The 21,474-nt window shown below is 42.4% G+C and overlaps 1 protein-coding gene across 1 annotated transcript in view; it reads left to right on the top strand.

The window, feature by feature from the left end:
* The window catches only part of LOC126484903 (Down syndrome cell adhesion molecule-like protein Dscam2), a 505,795-nt gene that overhangs the window by 189,830 nt on the left and 294,491 nt on the right, over nt 1-21,474 (top strand). The window contains exon 6 of the mRNA XM_050108503.1: nt 5,911-6,121. Within this exon, the coding sequence (XP_049964460.1) occupies nt 5,911-6,121 (211 nt within the window). The remainder of the gene's footprint in view (nt 1-5,910; nt 6,122-21,474) is intronic.

Genomic DNA, 21,474 nt, shown 5'->3' with positions numbered 1-21,474 from the left:
AACCATGAACCGTATCTAACATCTCAACAGAAATAATTAAACCTGATAAATTTCATAAGGGCAGCAGCGCTGACCTTCGGCCCTGTATTCTGAATAAAAAAGCAAAAATTCTTACCTCAATATAAACTGCACCATAAAAACTGCATCTATATCTGCTCTTATTTATCGACACAGCTTCGTGCAATGCTGGCGTATATTTAATTTTGATTCTTGGAGGAAATACATAGAATATTCTTTAAATTGAAATGAATGTTTTTCTTTAAAAGAGTTACTTTATAAAAAAAATTATTATTGGGGCATTTTGAACAAATTAATTACAATTAACATACATTACTAGGTGTGCACAATGCTGCTTCATTACCTTCTACAACAATACATATCGTCCTGAATCGTGACCAGAGTCGCGAGAAGAACACGCCGTCGACGCATGCCGACGCCTGCTCAGTACAACCGTCCACTCGCTACCACTACTGCCGACTGACCACTACTGCAGACTCGCGCAGACTAGCGCAGACTGACTTCTACTGCCGACTCGCTACACACTAGTACTGTCGTCTCGCGCGGTCAAGCGCAGACTAGCAATGATAAATAACTCTCTGGTCAGAGATTCTGTCATGCCTCGCCATCGCTGGTAATGAATACATACGTGTTTCACACTGTAAGATAATCTTGAATGGAGCAGAAGGAATTCCCCAACAGATAGTCCTTTCTAATCACACGTAATCTCCAACGCGTTATCCACAAGACGTTTAATTTCATCCGGCATGTAGTTGAATTCATGTGTACCCATTTATTTCACTCCTCTCTGTACTAATCTTAATGCTTTGAAGTTTTTGTAAAGGTTGTTTTTGGTCTCGCGTTATGTTCACGCTTTTTATTATTTTATAGGAAAGAGAAATATTGATAACGACAACAGAAATTAGTGACTAAACATACATGGTGGGGTAGCTGTCCAGTTTTTGAAGATCTCTCTGCAGTATTTTCTAAAATTAACACCAAAAATAATTCTTATAACACCCGTCTTTATTCTGAAAAAAAAGCTGTCGTTAAGATTTGAATTTCCCCCCAAAATTAATTTTGGTTGAATCTTTTTATTAATTCTTTTAATTTTCTTATATTAAGAAGTGAATATATCGATAGTACTTAGAAGATGCACTGATACCATCAGTCAGGACTGTTTTCCGGACAATCACAAGTTGAGAAATCAAGTGATTGTCCTCCATGTAAAACTCCACCCTCTAACTTCCTTTCTGGATACTTAAGCCATAGAGATATTTGCAACACCATACATTCAAATAAAAAAAACAACCTTTAAACTCTGAAAAAATTGATGCTATCACTTTCGCATCAACAGCTGTCCTTTGGTTCCAGGCTAGGAGTGCAATTTAAAGTAGCTAAGCAACAAATTATTTCACTTGCAATTCGAATTCTTCTTGCTGTGACATTAATCCCGCGCTAAGCATTGGACTTGCATAGAAGGCTACTTAACAAATTTGCGCTCGTGTTAGTTGGGAAGATTCGATTCAGATAAAAGGCAGCGTATTCCAAGTATTCCAATAATTATAATAATTATGAGATGCCCTGGAATATTACAAGAGGATAGGGGAGCAGCAGAGTATAAAATGTTTAAATTGTTCCTGATCTTTAGAAGGCTTTAACGATAAAATGATGCTGAGGAGGAGGAGGAGGATGAAGAAGAAGGCAGAGAGAAATAGTGAATGTAAGAAGATGTAAAAGTAATATTACATGACTTTTAGATGTTAACGTAGATACAATCAATCAAAGTGCCGTTTAGAGTAGGCTGAAAGATATATGAATAGCAAAGACTTGCCGGCTTCTACACACACGAACATAGGACATGGAGAAAATTCCGCCTTAAACAAGACAGAGTTTGATTGATTTTGTTTCAGATAAAACACAACCAATCTATGCTGCTTTTCACAGGGCGGAATTTCTCTCCAATATTTCTTAGCAAGCACGGAAAATAAGAAGAGCTACAACATACAAAAGATGATTGTACCTGAGGAACTCAACCGTGACTGGGCCATTATTTATAAACATATTGAGATACAAGACCAACTGATGGCTAAGCGTATCTAGTTAATGTTTTACGGTAATCTTGTACCATCAATATTTTTTATTAAGAGATGCCGCAATCAGATATCCGCGTGGCAGATTTTATTTTGAAAAGGCTAAGAAGATTTGAATCTTGTGTAACATTTCAGAACTTCAAGGCTTTCTTGTACTGTAAAGATGTAGCAATAGAAACATTAGTAATATGTGCTATTAATCTGTTCCTTGAGGCGAAGAGTCAAATAGTTATAGCCAAATAACCCTGTCAGCCCTTTTCATCCGTAATAAAATAAAACTCATCAGAGCTTGTGAATAATAAATCATGTTACCTTTCCATGTTCCTAGTCTTCCGTCAAGATCCGCCCTTCAAGCGTACAAATTTTGGACTGAGTGATTCTAGTACGCTTCTTTTGCGGAAAACAGCTTTGTTAGCATGTCTCGATCGGCTTTCGTGCCTTGTCCATCTTGTAACATCTTGCATTACAGATAGATTATTTCCTTCCCTTCTCTGTTGCCACACATTTGATAACTAGCTGTCCGTCATTCTAGTTTTCGCGATCCGGCAATACCTTTTTCTTCTTCTTCTTAAGTGAAACACACATAACCCAGTCAGAAGTCCCTGTAAACCTTACTTTCGTCCAGAGTAGTATGCGAATTTTATTCTCCTTTTCTAGTTTTCTTAATTTTTTTGTTATGTTGCTCCTACTACTTTAAGAATTATGGCAATAAGCTACGTCTTATCATTTCCGTGGTTGAGTGGACAGTGTCGTTAGCTAGCTTACGTGGAGTTTCCCTGAGATGGCCGTACTGCTTCCCTGAATTCTATTATTAGTACTCAGACATTCACTTCGATGTAGTAAACTACTTGTTTTTTGGCGACTCGCTAAAATTTTATTGTTTATTACGATGTTTCAACTACTGCCATCATGAGACATTAAAAAGCTTAGAATTTATACAAAAGATGCTATGTCAATACTTATACAGAACCTTCTTTTGTAAGTCCTATGCTTTTTGATATCTGATAGTGGCAGTAGCCGAAACATCGCAGTACGTAAATAAATAGTTTTAGTAAGCGATCTAGATGGACGGTGTTATCACAATGACTGCGGAGTCAGACTCGAAATTCATTTCCTCTATTAATAAGTAGTAAAGTACGTTCATTATTGCATTGTGGCCGATTTCGAGCTTCACTTCGCCGCTGGTCAGAGGACAATTTGATATTGCCCTGTATCATAGCAGGTTAATTCAGCGATAATTGAACGGTTTTCTCTAGTAAGTGGTACATTGAGGAGTGAAGATGATACATGTGGAAACGAAACTACTTACAATTTTAAAAATCAACGCAAACTAGAAGGACAGCAAAATTCGTTGTACGGAAGTTGACTGCCGTAAAGAACATTATGTCGATTTCTGCATACATCGACTTGACCTGTTTACTATTCCTTTTACTCACACACTTCTCTTCATTATCAAATTAACTATTCAACGATGCTTCACGATGTTGCTACTAACCTACCGCTTCTTTTACTCAAGTTTTTCCATAAATTTATTTTCTCTACGATTCCACTCAGTCAGCCTGTCTTCCCGTTTAACATTCAACATTTTACTACCGGCTTTATGACCACCACAAAAATATTTTTAAATGCAGATTTCGTTCATCGTTGTTGACTTTTACGCTCAACATACTTGTTAAAGAGATATTATCGTGTAAATAAGGCCCTGAACCTGGAAATATTGAATACGACATTCTTTTGGGTATGGGACTTGTGGGGCTTCGGTTTAAGTCATCATCATCATCATCATCATTTAAGACTGATTATGCTTTTCAGCGTTCAGTCTGGAGCATAGCCCCCTTATAAAATTCCTCCATGATCCTCTATTCAGTGCTAACATTGGTGCCTCTTCTGATGTTAAACCTATTACTTCAAAATCATTCTTATCCGAATCCAGGTACCTTCTCCTTGGTCTGCCGGTTTAAGTCTAACGGAAAATTTTAAAACATATATGGAATCTGTTAGAAAACCCGCCAGGTTAGCCGAGCATTCTAACGCGCTGCTTCCTGGTCTCGGGTAGGCGCGCCGACCCCGGATCGAATCCGCCTGGCAGATAAACGACGAGGGTCTGGATGTGGTTTTTAGGCGGTTTTCCACATCCCCCTAGGTGAATACCGGGCTGATCCCCACGTCCTGCCTCAGTTACACGGCTCGCAGACATCTAAACACTTTCGCACTATTCCATGGATTACACTAGTCGCAGACAGTTCATCATCATCATCATCAGCCAATTCAATCAATAGATGATGTGGCCTCTTCGAGTCATGGATTCAGGTAGGCTTTCAGAAGTCTTCTCCAAGTGGGACTGTCTTGGGCAGTTCTCTGCCAGGTGTTACCAGCGATCTTCTTGATGTCTTTGTCCCATCTGTCTGGTGGTCTTCCTCTAGGCCTCCGGTGCTCTCTCGGACTCCACTCCAGTACTAGCTTCGTCCATCTGTTGTCTTTTCTTCTTGCAACGTGGCCAGCCCACTGCCATTTCAAGGAACCTCCTCTCTCTAAGATGTCATTAACCTTCGTCACAGACCAGATGTCATCTGCCCTTTTCCTGTCCTTTCTTGTATAGCCCAGCATTTATTTCTCCATGGCTATCTGTGCTGTCCTAAGTTTCCCTTTTGTGAATGAGTTCAGTGTCCATGTCTCGCAGCCATACGTCATCACAGGAAGAATGCATTGATCATATACTGCTTTCTTCAGATTTACTGGCATTTTTGATCTGAATACTTTTGAATTCTTCCCAAATGCTTGCCAGCCGAGCTTGATGCGTCGATAGATTCTCCCTTCATATTTATAATCTCGCCAAGGTAGACATATTCACTGACCTCTTCTAGTAGACTGTCCTTGACTTTCACATCTCCAGCTGGGACCCATTTGTTGGATATTACTTTTGTTTTGGAAAGGTTCATGTTCAAGCCAACCAGCTGACATTCCGATGCAAAAACTGTAACTAAGTTTTGGAGCTCTGCGAAGTCTTTGGCCAGTAAGGCAATACCATCAGCAAATCTCAAGTTGGTAAGCCTTCTTCCATTAATTCTAATTCCCTTACCTTCCCAGCTCAGCTTTGACATAGCCATTTTCAATACTGCAGAGAACAGTTTTGGGGAGATGGGATCGCCTTGCTTGACACCCCTCATGATGCGCAATTCTTGAGTTGATTCGCCGATGTTAACATACATGGGGTACACTAATTCCTTCCCGGGGGGTACGGGGTGGCGGTAGGAAGGGCATCCAGCCACCGCTTCAACTAACATTGCCACATCCGATTAACCATGCCGACCCTGCGTATCCGCGGGAAAACGGCACAAAGGAATCTGTTAGAAGAAAATGGCTCTGAGCACTATGGGACTTAACATCTATGGTCATCAGTCCCCTAGAACTTAGAACTACTTAAACCTAACTAACCTAAGGACAGCACACAACACCCAGCATCACGAGGCAGAGAAAATCCCTGACCCCGCCGGGAATCGAACCCGGGAACCCGGGCGTGGGAAGCGAGAACGCTACCGCACGACCACGAGATGCAGGCAATCTGTTAGAAGAGTTCATTAAAATCAATAAAAAACGTTTCGACATTTAAAATGTATAGAAACTTTCATAGAAACTACTAGATTACAGTATTTTCAAAAAGTGGGCGTTAACTATCCCGCTCTCGGTTTTGTGAGCATTAATGCGACCACACTCCATATCTGTCTTGTTTTTTCTTTGGTGTTCATCTTACAGTCTTATTATTTCGCTGCATTCTAGATTAGTTGTAGCCCAGAGAAGCCACTATGCTCGGCCTGTGCAGGTGGTTCCGGGAGACGGGAGGTGCGCTGACAGAGGTCCGCGCCCAGGGGCTGGTGCGCCCCCTGCACAGCGTGCTGCAGTTTCCGCGCGTGCAGCCGGAGGACTCTGCGCGCTACGTGTGCGTCGCCACCAACAGCGTGGGCGAGGACCGCCGCCAGATCACGCTCAGCGTCTCCACGCCGCTCACCGCGCACATCCGCCCTCAGCAGCAGGTGAGCACCTCTCGGCCCCGCAGCACCTGTTGTACGCGGCCGCGAAATATAGGGAAAGAATAGGCGCAGCACTGCGGCACTTTAAACAACTAGGACCAGCACCAACGTCCTTCACTGAAATTAGCTCCATACTTAACAGTCATATACAACCGTTCGCTCGACGAAAGAACCGTACCCAAAGACTAGAAAGTTGCACAGGTCACACCAATATTCAAGAAAGGTAGTAAGAGTAATCCACTAAATTACAAGCCCATATCGTTAACGCCAGTATGCAGCAGGATTTTGCAACATTTATTGGGTTCAAACATTGTGAATTACCTCAAAGAAAACTGTCTATTGACACACAATCAACATGGTTCAAATGGCTCTGAGCACTATGGGACTTAACTGCCGTGGTCATCAGTCCCCTAGAACTTAGAACTACTTAAACCTAACTAACCTAAGGACATCACATCCATGCCCGAAGCAGGATTCGAACCTGCAACCGGAGCGGTCGCGCGGTTCCAGACTGTAGCGCCTATAACCGCTCGGCCACTCCGGCCAGCCAAATGAACATGGGTTTTGAAAATATCGTTCCTGTGAAACACAGCTAGCTCTTTATTCACATGAAGTGTTAAGTGCTATTGACAAGCGATTTCAGATCGATTCCGTATTTCTGGATTTCCGGAAGGCTTTTGACACTGTACCACACAAGCGGCTTGTAGTGAAATTGCGTGCTTATGGAATATCGTCTCAGTTATGTGATTGGATTTGTGATTTTCTGTCAGAGAGGTCGCAGTTCGTAGTAATTGACGGAAAGTCATCGAGTAAAACAGAAGTGATTTCTGGTGTTCCCCAAGGTAGAGTTATAGGCCCTTTGCTGTTTCTTATCTATATAAACAATTTGGGGGATAATCTGAGCAGCCGTCTTAGGTTGTTTGCAGATGACGCTGTCGTTTATCGACTAATAAAGTCATTAGAAGATCAAAACAAATTGCAAAACGAATAAGAAAAGATATCTGAATGGTGCGAAAATTGGCCGTTGACCCTAAATAATGAAAAGTGTGAGGTCATCCACTTGAGTGCTAAAAGGAATTCGTTAAAAGTCGGTTACACGATAAATCAGCCTAATCTAAATGGTTCAAATGGCTCTGAGCACTATGGGACTTAATTTCTGAGGTCATCAGTCCCCCAGAACTTAGAACTATGTAAACCTAACTAACCTAAGGACATCACGCACATCCATGCCCAAGGCAGGATTCGAACCTGCGACCGTAGCGGTCGCTCGGCTCCAGATTGTAGCGCCTAGAACCGCACGGCCACTCCGACCGGCTAGTCTAATCTAAGAGCCGTATATTCAACTAAATACCTAGGTATTACAATTACGAACAACTTAAATTGGAAGGAACACATAGAAAACGCTGTGGGGAAGGCTAACCAAAGACTGCGTTTTATTGGCAGGACACTTAGAAAAAGCAACAGATCTGCTAAGGAGACTGCCTACACTACGCTTGTCCGTTCTCTTTTAGAATACTGCTGCGCGGTGTCGTATCCTTACCAGATAGGACTGACGGAGTACATCGAAAAAGTTCAAAGAAGGGCAGCACGTTTTGTATTAAGGCGAAATATGGGAGAGAGTGTCACAGAAATGATGAAGGATTTGGGCTGAATATCACTAAAAGAAAGGCGAGTTTCGTTGCGACGGAATCTTCTCATGAAATTCCAGTCACCAACTTTCTCCTCCGAATGCGTAATTTTTTTTTTTTTTTTTTGACACCGATCTACATAGAGAGGAACGATCACCATGATAAAATAAGAGAAATCAGAGCTCGTACAGAAAGATATAGGTGTTCGTTCTTTCCGCGCGCTATACGAGATTGGAATAATAGAGAATTGTGAAGGTGGTTTGATGAACCATCTGCCAGGCACTTAAATGTGATTTGCCGAGTATCCATGTAGATGTACATGTAGATGTACTAGCTACAATTACAAAAACTCCTAAAATTAAAACCTCATATGGAGTTGATGGAATTTCAAACAGAATTCTGAAAAGTTGTTCCAGCTTAATAAGTAATGTCCTTAATGGTATATGCAATACATCACTGGCTCAGGGAACTTTTTCAGACAGGTTAAACCTCTTCATAAGATAGGCGTCAAGACAGACTTAAACAATTATCGTCCGATTTCCTTACTGACATATTTTTGCAAAATATACGAGAAAGTAATGTACTGAAGAGTAGTCGCACACTTAAGTGGAGATAGTTTCAGGTTAGAATCCAGTAGGATTACTCGACTAAGAATGATATTTATACATTCACTCATCAATTAGTACAAGCCTTAAAAAAAAAGATATCGCCCATCGCTCATTTTTTGTGAACTTTCTATGGCGTTTGATTGTGTAGATAATGTTACTCTCTTAGAGAAACTGATGTTTTATCGAACTGATGGCTTTACACGCAGCTGGTTTGAACTTACTTAACAAACAGAATGAAAAAGGTTGTGCTCAATCATTCAGACAATGCTATAATTTTGAAAAAAGGCGCGCTACATTCAATTCTGCACAACCAGTAGTCGTACCAACAACTAACGTAGCACATGAGCAGGAGGTAGTAAGTAGGGTAGAACGCTCCAGTTCTTTAGGTGTACATATAGATGAAAACTTGAACTGGAAGAAGCTTATTACCCAGCCTCTGAAACAGTTAACTTCTACTTTTGCTCTTCGTATAATTGCTAATCTTGGAAACAAGCGTATCAGCCTCCTCACATATTTCGCATATTTCCACTCAATTATGTCTTACGGAATAATTTTCTGGGGTAACTCGTCACTTAGAAAGAAAGTACTGATTGCGCAAAAGCGAGCAATAACAATAATATTGTGTGTTCGCCATGGACGTCATATAGATGAGGTAGGCATTAACTACGCCATCACACTATATATATACGCTAGTGCCATTCGTCATAAATAATCCATCGCAATTTGTGAAGAACAGTGATGTCAATACCTATGAGACTAAAGGAAAAAATTACCTTTATTACCCATTGTTAAAACTGTCACTGGCTCAGCAAGAAAATTTTTTGCTGATTTTGCCAATAACAAAACATGGGTGATAGGTATCGAAGCAAGTTTGAAATCCAATTTAACAGTAGTTGCATGAGCAGGGCTAAAAATAATAATGAGTTCATTAATGTTAACACTAATCACGTACTGACATTCCTATAAACTGACTCGTTCCACATTACTTCAAGAAAGGAATTGTCAAATGATCTATAGAAAATGTAACTAACAGAGGGGTCGAGCAGCGTCACAGAATGTTCATCTAACGCAGATTTGCTCAGAGAGCGGTTGGGACCATTGGAGAGTTCTTTCTCAGCTCAAACAGAAAGAAAGCAGTTAGGGAAAACTTGTGGTATGTTCCTAGGTGTGCCTAGGCTTACACACTACTTGATCTAAATTAAACTAACTTAGGCTAAGGACAACATACACACCCCTGCCCGAGGGAGGACTCGAACCTCCGACGGGCAGAGCCGCGCGAACCGTGGCAAAGCGCCCAGACCGCACGGCTACCCCGCGCAACAAGCAGTTAGGGGTTACTCCACATAAGGCAGTACTGCAATCGTTAAGACGTCCAATTCACGCAAACTAATTTTAGCTAAAGGAACGCTTGCAGTCGAGCTTGTGACTGCTGTATTTTGAAAGATATTTTCCCCACATGTAACTTGGTCAGTAACATGCTTATGTATACTTCCTTTACATGCCGCTACCAGTGCTGCTTAATGCCTGCAGGCTGTCATCGGATGCTGCGTTTATATCAAACGTTGCTGCTATGACATATAAGGTGGTCCTGGGAGTCGTTATTGGTTTGTTCTACTACTTCGTCTTTACAACTTTTATAACGGGTGCGTGTTCCTAAGTCTCGTTTAGATTACTTGAATCCTTTGTTTGAGAGGCCCACGGTATCACTTGATACTGTAACACTTTTGGATAATGGCAGCTCATAGTATGTCACGAAATAGTACCGTAAGTTCAAATAATCTACTGGAATGCAGCCGGGTAACGTTCTCGACAGATGAAACGACAGATTGCTGCGCATGGCAAGATAAACACTCTGCGGACGGAGCTATGTCAACAGGAATCAAAACAGAGTGTATTCAAAAAGACAACTCATAGACCGTAAAAAAATGTGCTGGTGCTAGTTTTCACCTACAGAAATATCGGCGGATATCGCGGAACGTTACCCAGTTGCATACCGGCAAGTTATTTCGAATATTCTATACACCGAGGCAAGTCGTACAAGTGACAATTCATATAATTTTTATATGTTGATTATGTTGTGGATTGGCAAGAGAGCCAACCCACTATGAGAGGAAGCCGAAAGGCACGCGTTTTAGCTCACGCAGTCTGGCGTGAGGTCTGGAACAGGTCAAGGAAATGAGACTCGCAAAAAAGGACGTAGCTGAAAAATACTTAACTTTAATCCATAAATAGTGAACATCGCTCTTGACGGTACATGTTTTACAGCATCAACAGTAACTGGTAATGGCGCCTTGCTAGGTCGTAGCAAATGACGTAGCTGAAGGCTATGCTAACTATCGTCTCGGCAAATGAGAGCGTAATTTGTCAGCGAACCATCGCTAGCAAAGTCGGCTGTACAACTGGGGCGAGTGCTAGGAAGTCTCTCTAGACATGCCGTGTGGCAGCGCTCGGTCTGCAATCACTGATAGTGGCGACACGCGGGTCCGACGTATACTAACGGACCGCGGCCGATTTAAAGGCTACCACCTAGCAAGTGTGGTGTCTGGCGGTGACACCACAGATTATTTGTTTTTTTTTTAGTTAATAAACATCAATGTGTTGTATTACAGTCCGCATTCATCACTCTAGATATTATCCAGCTACGATACTGTATTCCGTTGAAATACTCGTATGTTTATGCTTAGTGACGATGGTGACCCAACTTATACATTCGTAAGTTCTTTGGTGGTCGAGATTCAAATACATTACATTAAAAAATTATTGACAGCATTTTGAACACTACTGAATTACCCTAACACTGCTGCGGCAATGGTTCAAATGGCTCTGAGCACTATGGGACTCAACATCTTAGGTCATACGTCCCCTAGAACTTAGAACTACCTAAACCTAACTAACCTAAGGACATCACACACACCCATGCCCGAGGCAGGATTCGAACCTGCGACCGTAGCAGTCCCGCGGTTCCGGACTGCAGCGCCAGAACCGCACGGCCACCGCGGCCGGCTTTTTTTATCATGCTGAGAGGAGCTGCGGCAATCATTGTGATTAAACTGTTGGCAATATGTGCAATCCTATGATTCCCCACCAATGAGACTTCATACGAATCTTATTCTCTATGGGTAATCAAGGCTCCCCTGCTTCCCATTGTAAATGCTACTTAGGAAAAGTGTGACTAATGACACCGATGGTCGTACTCGCAACAAACAAATGCGTCTCTCAGTTCGGGCATTGACACATAGTGAAAATAATTTCATTTCATCGAAAACGTTAGCTACTGCACATTTATTTTCTTCTAGTTCCAGTGGACCATATAAGCTGCTCGAACATAGAACATCCCGCTACATAATCATAGAACTCTGGTTAAAAACATTAAAAATACGAATGAAAGATGTTTGCGATCATGATTACACTACTGCTGCATCTACTACTACGACTGCTCCTACAGTTCAAAATAAAATAAAAGTGCCAAGAAAGCCTTTCATCTTCTATTTTAAAGTCTTAAGTGTACGTCTCAAATTTTACATTTGTGCTGGAAATAAGATTACTGAGTAAGAGCAAGCATGGGGTTAATAAATGAAAATGATACGATATTTCTTGTGATACACGGGCCCAAGCGTATATTTGTTGTCGGAGAATCCCGTGCACGCAAATTGCTATAGCGCCTACGCCCAATGAAATACAGTACACAGCACTTCCTATGACGTTCATTAAGAGGATTAGGATCCAGTGACATGAGCAGAAAACCCACTCCAGCCGCAAAAGCATATCCGTCTTCTAGCACTGTGCTAGTAGTTTCAGTAATGAAGTTATGGTCACCAACCTCGCCAATACTGCCGAGACGGTGTTAATAGTTCTTCCATATCAACTACTCTCACAGTGAAATGAATGTCACAGCTTAAACACTTGTAGCATTCTCCCTAAAATCTCTCAGCTACCACTAGATTCTTCTGTTTCAAAAATATTTTGACTGCCCCGTCTGAAAGTAGATTAAAGTCATCCTACCACTGACGGTTATCCTTATTCGCAATTGCGAATACATTTGATGTATTTCATAACGGCTGTAGTCGTCGCAGTGCCTGTTCCTTTGGTCATTCATACATGTCCACAGGACCTTTGCATCGTAATCAGAATAACACAGGCCCTGAAATATCATATTTCTCTGATTACACCGGACAAGAGACTTTCAAGAACAACTTCTGACCTGTACGGGAATATACACAATGGATGTACGAGCCTAGGTCGCAGACGCATGGTCGACGACATATGGAAGTTTGGGTCCGGCCGTGGCTCGTGCACGGATGTCCGAATGGTAAGGCAACCGCTCGCGGTCAGCTGGAAATCCGGGTTCGAGTTCCAGTCCGGCACAAATTTTCATTGTCGTCAATCCATTCTAGAGTTGATGGTTGTCGTTATTCGCAACTGCGAATACTTTTAATGTATTCCATAAAAATATGTTCACTCAAGCCAGCTCTGGATTTTGTCACTACCACCTAGCCTTATTTACATTGCTTCGAAGGCTGTTCTTTTCTAGATGAGGCCCAACATCACTAAAACACTACCCGACTAGGAAAATTCGCCTCCTACTTACAGTAACACTCAAGTCATTGTCTCTGCCACCAAGCCGGCCGGAGTTGCCGAGCGGTTCTAGGCGCTACAGTCTTGAACCGCGCGACCGCTACGGTCGCAGGTTCGAATCCTTCCTCGGGCATGGATGTGTGTGATGTCCTTAGGTTCGTTAGGTTTAAGTAGTTCTAAGTCCTAGGGGACTGATGACCTCAGCAGTTAAGTCCCGTAGTGCTCAGAGCCATTTGAATCTGCCACCAATTTATCAAGTATCACTTATCAATAACTTGTGTAGCAGATGTTGGCAACATTATGATTAGAAATGTGGGTTACAAAGTGAGTTACAAAAAGCAACACAGTTACTGATTTATTCTTCTGAGGATTGAAATTAAGATAACACCAACCAACATCGTATGGACTTAGGGAAGCACAGCACAAGATGATAATGAGAAAATAGAGACAGTTTATGAGGAAAGACAGATTCGATAAAATATGTGAAAGAAGAGGAAAATTTGTAGGTGATTGAAACGCAATTATAGGGGACGGAATGCAAAATAGGAGAAGTAGAGATTATGGGCTCGGTGGAAGGAATGAGAGAGGAGAGAGACTTTTTTTAAAGTTCCGCCACAGGTTTGTCGTTGTTGTTGCTATTGTTGTTGTTGTGCACAACTTCTCCCATAAATACAACGTAAAAAAATTATTGTTATTACCAGAAGACACAGAGAGATGTACGTGGACTACATCCTATCAAATTCAAGACTACAAAGCACGTTACGTGCACACAAAGCCCATAACGTAATAATGAACAGCAGGTTGAAACTCAGTTGCAATTTGTCGCAAATGATAAATAGCTTCGATCACTTAAAGATCATAGTTATATCTGATTAATCACGATTTGTGGCAAGTCAGTTTTTTGTAAAAGAACACAGTCATTAGCCGTAAATTAAAATCAACAGCACTGTAGGAGTATTGTAACAACATTTCATGAGCAAAATTCTAGATACACTGAATGTTGTTAGTTTACTACAGTGCAGTTTCTTTTATTTTATAGCTAATAACTCTGTTCTTTTATTTAAAAAATTGGTTTCACAGTTCCTGATGAATCAGATCAATGATTATCATGAAGTGATCGGAACTAGTTCTCATTTGTGATAAATTGCACCTAATACACACTGGCCGAGGCAAAGAAGATAATATCAGATGCAGATCTGCATGGTGGAGAAAAGTTTCTTCCATAAATAAAGCTCTACCGCTATCAGATATTGAAATGCAAATGAAGTACACGTCGGAAGCACAGCATTATATTGGAGTGAGAAGTGAAATTTCGGAATTCAGGAGAAGAAGACACTGAAACAAGTTGAAATGTGGTGAAATATGATGTTAAAAATTAATCGGACCGATAAAGTACTAAATAAAGACATACTAAAAGGAATAGGTGAGGAAAGAAATCTATGGCATCCAACTGTAGGAACTTGGTACTGGAAGTAGCGGTAGGGCGAAAAAAAACATGGGTCAGATATGAACTAGAATATGCAAAATAGAATATAGCTACATAGGAAATGATAGAGTTCATAATGCAGCCATTCGAAGGCTTAACTGCAATAAACAAAAAATTCAGGTTTGAAAACTTGCGAGGTTGAACTGAAGATATGCTCATTTAGACTGCATGACACTACATGAAACTGCACGATACTGTCCTATTGGGTTGGTGCATAAGTTTTTAGTGTTTTTCCATAAGTTAAATAAACACAACAGATACACATACAGATTTTAGTCATCAATAATACACTCCTGGAAATGGAAAAAAGAACACATTGACACCGGTGTGTCAGATCCACCATACTTGCTCCGGACACTGCGAGAGGGCTGTACAAGCAATGATCACACGCACGGCACAGCGGACACACCAGGAACCGCGGTGTTGGCCGTCGAATGGCGCTAGCTGCGCAGCATTTGTGCACCGCCGCCGTCAGTGTCAGCCAGTTTGCCGTGGCATACGGAGCTCCATCGCAGTCTTTAACACTGGTAGCATGCCACGACAGCGTGGACGTGAACCGTATGTGCAGTTGACGGACTTTGAGCGAGGGCGTATAGTGGGCATGCGGGAGGCCGGGTGGACGTACCGCCGAATTGTTCAACACGTGGGGCGTGAGGTCTCCACGGTACATCGATGTTGTCGCCAGTGGTCGGCGGAAGGTGCACGTGCCCGTCGACCTGGGACCGGACCGCAGCGACGCACGGATGCACGCCAAGACCGTAGGATCCTACGCAGTGCCGTAGGGGACCGCACCGCCACTTCCCAGAAAATTAGGGACACTGTTGCTCCTGGGGTATCGGCGAGGACCATTCGCAACCGTCTCCATGAAGCTGGGCTACGGTCCCGCACACCGTTAGGCCGTCTTCCGCTCACGCCCCAACATCGTGCAGCCCGCCTCCAGTGGTGTCGCGACAGGCGTGAATGGAGGGACGAATGGAGACGTGTCGTCTTCAGCGATGAGAGTCGCTTCTGCCTTGGTGCCAATGATGGTCGTATGCGTGTTTGGCGCCGTGCAGGTGAGCGCCACAATCAGGACTGCATACGACCGAGGCACACAGGGCCAACACCCGGCATCATGGTGTGGGGAGCGATCTCCTACACTGGCCGTACACCACTGGTGATCGTCGAGGGGACACTGAATAGTGCACGGTACATCCAAACCGTCATCGAACCCATCGTTCTACCATTCCTAGACCGGCAAGGGAACTTGCTGTTCCAACAGGACAATGCACGTCCGCATGTATCCCGTGCCACCCAACGTGCTCTAGAAGGTGTAAGTCAACTACCCTGGCCAGCAAGATCTCCGGATCTGTCCCCCATTGAGCATGTTTGGGACTGGATGAAGCGTCGTCTCACGTGGTCTGCACGTCCAGCACGAACGCTGGTCCAACTGAGGCGCCAGGTGGAAATGGCATGGCAAGCCGTTCCACAGGACTACATCCAGCATCTCTACGATCGTCTCCATGGCAGAATAGCAGCCTGCAAGGTGGATATACACTGTACTAGTGCCGACATTGTGCATGCTCTGTTGCCTGTGTCTATGTGCCTGTGGTTCTGTCAGTGTGATCATGTGATGTATCTGACCCCAGGAATGTGTCAATAAAGTTTCCCCTTCCTGGGACAATGAATTCACGGTGTTCTTATTTCAATTTCCAGGAGTGTATATCCTCCTTTATTATTTACAACAGTCTGCCGACTCTGAGGGGGCAAGATCAGGTGAAAAAGGTGGCTGCGGAATGACTTGCCAATCCAACTCCTTATAGTGTCTTTTGTCAGTCTAGCAGAATGAGGGTGGGCGTTATCGTGGAGCAGCATCATTTCACGCGGTCTTCCTGGTCTTTGTTAACAGAATGCTGAGCTCACGTACCCTAGAACGATGCAGTGTGCTCCTCCACTGTATTGTTTTCGACCACTCAAAAGAGTTGCGGCACATTGTTATTTTAAAAAATACTTTTATAAAACATTTTAAACTGTTTTCCAAGAATTCTTTACTGATGAAGTAGTTTTATACGATGTAACAATGAAAACGCAGCAGAAAACAAATGCAGCGTGTAGCACGTATCCGGCGCCGCCTAGCGGTTTAGTCCAGTCGACTTCCAATTTGTTCCTTGGTAGTAGTTTGCACTTTGTCCCGTAATTGAGAATGTTAAGGATATACAATGTATCTAATGAACACTTTTACGTGATTGACATATCACCGGTGAGCTAGAAAGCCATATTCTACCCATTATACTATGTCTCTAATAAATGGTGAAATGTAACATATTTTCATATGTTTTGTCCGGCACGATATCTGAGTGGTCAGCGCGGCGGTCTGTCACGCCAAGGGGCCCGGCTTCGATTCCTGGCTGGGTAGGAGATTTTCTCCGCTCAGGGACTGGGTGTTGTGTTGTGCTCTTTATCATTTCATCATCATCAGTGGAAGGCAACGGGAAACCACCACTGGAATCACTTCCCTAGACGCTCATGCGGTGGACCTCAGAGAGGTCCCCCATGACAAAACGTGCCGTAAGGCAGAACACAAAGTTGTTGTTGTTCGTATCTCTCGATACTAGTTTTTTGTTGTATTTTATAGCCTTTGAAAATGACGGAATGTCGAAACGCGTAAGGTGATTTTGGAAATAATAAAATGTGTGATCAAGATATCAAACAAGTTATTAAAGTGATCCGAATGGCCGCTTCGTCTCATAGTATTGTTATGCTAATTGCAGCAATAACAGTTTTGTCACTTTTGCGGAATTTCCTTCTTTCGCAGACATTATGTAAATAAATTCCAAATTCCTATTTCTTTACTTTGCCTCCACCTTTAATCATTGGTACTGAAATGATATTATCCCAAGCGACTTTCTTTCCTTCATATATCGAATGGCTTTGTGTACCTCATCTAAAATTGCTTCCGAAATGTAGAATAACTAAAAGCGAAGAAAAAATGTATGTCATCAGTCAAAATTATGTTCTTTTAACGAATGTTAGTCCAAAATGTGTGGAGCTCTATTGACCGCATGTTAGAAGAGTTCCCATTTATTCACAGTCCTGCTTCCTTAATGTCACCATCTTAGTAAGTTTGGTGTAGGGGGCAGCACTACATGAAATCATTCGTAGAAACTGAAAGGGCTTTTTACTTTCGGATAACAATTTTACGCCGGGTGGACGGTTTTGTAGAACTTGTGGGTATTCTGGAACGCAAATTACCATTAAAAGAAACCCTAGAATGTGAAGAGCCCTGCCGTCTTAGCGTCGCATGCTCGGGACGTGCCGAATTACCTTCCCGCTGCGGGAGGGAACAGGGATTCTTAAAGACCGCTAATCCCGTCACGCACGCACGCGATGAATCGTGGAAGGGAGGCCGAACGCCAGAGGGTTCTGTGAGCTGCTTAACTGGAAAACCTGCCAGCCGGCGCGTTGGAACTTGCTGTTATGGGGATTCCCTTTAGAGCACAGTGCCCGTTGCCATGCTCTACAACATACCTGACTTCGTAAATATCTGTTATACAAGTTGACAATATTAATATTTAAAAAGATAAAAAATTGCTTTATAAAGAAGTCATTGTCACAGTTACTTTGAATAATAACTTCTCTATAATTTGTCAAACACGATCATTACAACACGTAAAGCTGCTGTATTTTTCTCTCATGAAGTAGGATTCATTAAATCAATCGTTTGATGCTGTATCCGCCATAAATACAATGCATGGTTACAGAGATGAGTAGTAAACTGTAAGAGTATTAGTTTCGTGGTGAATGATGAAATATTTCAGAGATTTCATCATCCTGGGTACACTTGCTGCTGGTGAATATCCCTTACTTGCTGCTTGCTTAAAACTGACACGTCTGTCGGTTTTAAAGGTAAGAATTCAAGATTGGTTTGCGACTTTTTTTTCTAACAGCGGAGGAGGGAGGGAGAGGAGCAGAGTAGAGTTTTCCTCCCCTACTCTCGCTGGCCGTGGTAAACAGGAAGTGTCAGGAGAAAGGTCAATATTTTGACAATCTTCACAAATTCATTGCAGTTTCGTCGATTTCCACGTCAACATAAATACTCAGGTTTCATTGGGTGGGATTACTTCATCAAAAATTCTTTTGGTAGTATTATCAATTCATTATATAAAGCATTTGCAGTAGTAAAGCAATCGAAATTTCAGCATACTGCGTCTTATGCCCATTACACCACCGGAACACTAGTTATTTTATAAATTTAATAATTTTTGTATTTTGAGTATTTTACATGGTGATTCGTCTGTTCCCCCAGAACCAATTTAATCAAGTTTACTATTAACTTCATTGCGCTTTTACCAGTCTTATGATAATTTCAATTTGACGAACCAAATAATATGTGGGTAGTTCAGGTGCATCCACATTAAGAGCGTCTCGCTGAATACTTTCAACCTGTTGTCTGGACGTCTACATCTACAAACATACACTCCGCAAGCCACCGTATGGTGGTAAATGTCTTGAAAATTGACGAAAGTGCAATGAATTTACGTAAGATGTTGCAATATTTACCTCTCCTTTGACACTTCCTGTTTACCAAGTCCAGCTAGAGGAATGGGAGATCAATTCTCCTCTGTTCCTCCACCCACGCCTTCCACCACAAAAAAATACCGCAAACCGATATCTAATTCTGTCCTACTCAACCGACAGACGCATCAAAGGATACGAAGTGTACGCACGCGTTCAGTTCGGACAGGGTTGCGACGCAACGAGCAGAAGTTCGCAAAGCTGTGAAGCGCCGCGCGTAGTGGTTCTGCCCCAGTCTGTGTGCATTACAGGATCGCAGCTGGAGCGAGTCATTTAAAAAGAGGAAAAAGCGCTCTTCAGTGGGCAACACCAGCTTTAAAAAGCAGGGCAATGTACGGCGGAGGCCTGCCGCGGTGGTCTAGCGGTTCTAGGCGCTCAGTCCGGAACCGCGCGACTGCTACGGTCGCAGGTTCGAATCCTGCCTCGGGCATGGATGTGTGTGATGTTCTTAGGTTAGTTAGGTTTAAGTAGTTCTAATTTCTAGGGGACTGATGACCACAGATGTTAAGTCCCATAGTGCTCAGAGCCATTTGAACCATTTCTTGTACGGCGGAAACAAAACTTTCAGTGAACAGCTTGCTGACAAGAATAGGCAGTTCGAAAATTTTTATCGAATGTCATTCGAAGACTTTGAACATCTGTTGCATCTGAACCACGAATGACGTCAACCAATTTTGCAGCTGCAACGCGAATACAGGCAGTGACCGGGTCACCGCATCTGCGAATAGAAAGCCATTTATGAAATATGTGGGATGTTGTGGCCGTCACGCTGTATTCTGCACGGCGTTGCTCTACGATTTTTACTTGTCGCTGCCTCGTGACCGCAAAGGGCAATTTTCCGCAACAAGTCACAGAATCTCATTTCGGGTAGGACTCAAAACGTCTGCGAATTACTGTTCCGCAAGCACCAGAATCAAGATGCTACGTCACGGACCCAAGACACAATGTCGAGGACTCATTTCAGACGCAGCTCTGCGACGGTGAGGCACAGTCTTGTGCCCAACCGGCCGCTGTGGTCGACCGATTCTAGGCGCTTCATTCCGGAACCACGCGGCTGCTACAGTCTCAAGTTCGAATCCTGCATCTGGCATGGATGTGTGTGATGTCCTTAGGTTAGTTAGCTTTAAGTAGTTCTAAGTCTACGGTACTAATGACCTCAGATGTTAAGTCCCATAGTGCTTAGAGCCATTTGAACCATTTTTTGCCCAACGCATACTAGACTTCAGAATACTACAGCGTAAACTTTTATTATCTCTGTCTCTCTTTTCTTGGACATAAAAACAGTGCTGGTAGCCTGTTCAGCTCTTCTCTTTTCTTCGCTAAAAATACACAGCGCAACGTTGACAACCGTGTTGAACTTACGATGAACAAAGTATAGTAATACTAAATTCATGATCTTGAAATTACGTCCAAGTGCAGCTAAATAAATGGCATGAGCAGCAGGTAGATATGCGTATTCTACAGGCTTCTGAGGGTGTTTCATAATAAATTGTAGCGAAATGTGCATGGAAAAACATATATTACATTAATTCAGCTGCGTTATATTTTTGACTAAGAATACTAAATGTTCGTGACCCTTTTTTTGGAGATTGGTGGCGACTATCCACTATATCAAAAAACTTTATGAATACGGATTCCATTAGTCCCAACTTACAGGTATGAAAGTGGACTGTAGTGACAACGAAAACAAAACCAAGGACCTGACTTAATTTGGAACACGTTTTGTGATGTACCATGGTCGGAACAAACTGAATAAAACAAAAACTGTTTATAAATAAGTATTACCAACCACGTTATGCCTTTTATTGTATCTGGTTTAACGTAACACCTATCAAAATTTGTGTTTTATTTGTTGGACGTTAATGAAACCGTATGTATTGTTTTTTATAAATAGTACGGTTAAAACAACTTTTTTTCCAATCTAAAGTTTACTTAGATACGAAACTAAGTTGACGGTTTTGGTTTCTATAGGATCTCGTTCAGGGGTAATGGTCTCAAAAATTTACCGAACCTCTGGTTCAATAAGTCTTGCTTGCGGAATACTAATGCGAATTATTTATATAAGAATGGAAAAACTGGTGGAAATCAACCTCGGGAAAGATCTGTTAGGGTTTCGGTGGAATACGCGAGGTAATACCCACCCTAGAAGGTAGACTGAAGAAAGGTAAATCTACATTTATAGCCACTGTACATTGGGTGAAAGCCTTTGACAATGTTGACTGGACTAGACAGTTTGAAATACTGAAGGTGGCAGGAATAAAATACAGGGAGCGAAAGGTTATATACATATGGTATTGAAACCTGATTGCAGTTATAAGGGTCGAAGGTCATGATAGGGAAGTAATAGTTGAGAATGGAGTGAGACGGATTTGTAGCATATCCCTGATGTTACCCAATGTGTACACTAAGAACGGAGTACTCGCGAAACGTTGGAGAAATTCGGAGAAGGAATTAAAGTTCAAGCAGAAGAAATAAAAGCTAAGATTTGCCGAAGATACTGTCAGA

The sequence above is a fragment of the Schistocerca serialis genome, chromosome 6 (assembly GCF_023864345.2).
Source record: "Schistocerca serialis cubense isolate TAMUIC-IGC-003099 chromosome 6, iqSchSeri2.2, whole genome shotgun sequence".
Taxonomy (NCBI): Eukaryota; Metazoa; Arthropoda; class Insecta; order Orthoptera; family Acrididae; genus Schistocerca; species Schistocerca serialis.
The sequence above is the reverse complement of the archived record's forward strand: the minus strand, read 5'-3'. Positions and strand labels throughout refer to the sequence as shown.